The sequence below is a fragment of the Tupaia chinensis genome, unplaced genomic scaffold (genome assembly GCF_000334495.1).
Source record: "Tupaia chinensis unplaced genomic scaffold, TupChi_1.0 Scaffold000197_1, whole genome shotgun sequence".
Taxonomy (NCBI): Eukaryota; Metazoa; Chordata; class Mammalia; order Scandentia; family Tupaiidae; genus Tupaia; species Tupaia belangeri.
Window position 1 is genome coordinate 7,284,980 of NW_006159672.1, and position 1,861 is coordinate 7,286,840.

The 1,861-nt window shown below is 60.7% G+C and overlaps 1 protein-coding gene across 1 annotated transcript in view; it reads right to left on the bottom strand.

The window, feature by feature from the left end:
* ADAM8 (ADAM metallopeptidase domain 8) overlaps positions 1-1,861 on the bottom strand; it is a 17,792-nt gene that overhangs the window by 10,350 nt on the left and 5,581 nt on the right. The window contains exons 9-11 of the mRNA XM_014587225.2: positions 706-875; positions 476-557; positions 48-196 (exon numbers count right to left, since the gene is read on the bottom strand). Coding sequence (XP_014442711.1) covers positions 48-196; positions 476-557; positions 706-875 — 401 coding nt within the window. The remainder of the gene's footprint in view (positions 1-47; positions 197-475; positions 558-705; positions 876-1,861) is intronic.

A 1,861-nucleotide genomic window follows, 5' to 3' on the forward strand; every position in this document is an offset into this window, starting at 1 on the left:
CACATCCCCATGGCACTCCCACTCTGTAGGCCCACAGGACCCCTCACCCAATGCTGCCAGCCATGATGCAGCCGCCACCATCTCGAGGCACAGGGCAGTAGCACCCTTGGACATTCTCGTCATGGTCCATGCCCAGGTTGTGACCCATCTCGTGGGCCATGGTGGATGCCACGCCGATGGGGTTCTGGCTGTGGTCCTGCAGGGAGGGGCTGAGCTCACTAGGCTTGCTGCATGGCCATGCACCTGTACCCACTGCCCTCACTGCCAGCAACCCAGGGGATTGTCATTATTCTCTTCTCAAACCAAAACAGGCATCAAGCCCATCCCCAGAAAGGGTGGCCACTCAGCTGTGCTCTGGGGGCCTGGGTTCTGAACGTCTCCCCTCACATGTCCAGCTCAGGCTCTGTGCCTGCCTGCCCACCCGCCAAGTGGCTCCAGCTTTGGTCTGGCAAACCCGGCAGGGAGTTCCCTTCACCTGGTTCACAGCACCCGAGTGGTGGGAGCACATGGCAGACACCTTAGCCAGTCCCACGGTGGTCCCAGTGAAGTCGACTCCCCTAGAAAAACAATAACCCAGATGGCTAGGACACACCTCCTGACCGGGCCCCTCCTCATTACTGCACGGCTCCACCTGGGAGCCTGGAGGTCTGGCTGGACAGAGACCCCTGCCCCAGCTGTCGTGGGTATGGCCAGCCATCCACTCACGTGATGAGCTGCACATTGTCATGCTGATGCCGCCCCCTCAGCTCCTGGGCCCGCCAGGCCAGGAAGTTCTCCAGGGTGACATCTGCGGAGGGGCTGACAAGGAACTTGTCGTGGTTGCTCCAGATCTCCAGACCCACCAGGACCACGCGGAAATTGAGCTCCTGATAAAGCTGGAGAGGACAGGGAATGCCATGGGTCAGGCCAGGACAGTGGAAGGCCCAGCAGGCATAGGCTCAAGGTCTGGGCACTGGGCAGAGTCCTGAGTTCAGAGCACATGAAAACTTGAGTTAGCCTCACCCGGCTGGCTGCTATGCCTATGGCCTCCCACCCCACCGTGGCCAACCATCCCCCTCCTTTTTAGATGCCTCCCATCCTTCTTGAGTCAGGGATTTCATTGGCCTAGGGCTGCCCAGGGGCCCTAGAAGCCATACAGAGAAGAACCTGGCAGCTCCTTGAGGAGACCCCCAGAGGGTGGATGTAGTCCCCACCTTGTCCACGTGGTTCACCACCTCCAGCACCCGTCTGCGCACAGCTTCTCTACTCCCCAAGAGCTTGAACTGGGGACACGAGACATGAAGCCCTCAGGCTGGTGCCCCGCACACCCTCTGACCCCAGCCCCTCCTCTGTGCCTGCCCACCTCTGTGCTGTCTGTGACCACGTACACCTCCACGTAGCGGGTCTCTCGGGATGGTGGCCAGTTCTAGGGATGGTGACAAGAAGCCAGTCAGCTTTCTCAGCCACAGCCTGTCCTAGCGCCCAGGCCCTCCTTGGGGTCTGGAGCCAGTGCCAAGCCTCCGCTTGGTGCTGGAAGGGATTGTTGAGACAGTACCAGTGCAGACTAAGGAGTCAGCACCCCAGCTGCCAGGCTGAGCCAGGCCCACACAGTGTGGGAACGCCTGGGCCCACCCTGGGCTGCAGCACACAAGTGCACAGGGAGCCTGGTGGATGCACAGGTCCACATCAGAGGACAGTGACAGGACAGGCCAGGCACAGGGGAAAAGTTGCTCACCCGGTCTTGAGGATTGAAGGCTGCTGCCATCCGAGGTCCTAGGAGGTTGTTCAGGCTGGTGTCACTGACTCCACAGGTCCCGACCTTCTGTTTCATCGGCTCAGCCTTGTACCCATCAGGCTGCTCCTCCTCACCTCCTGCATCCAG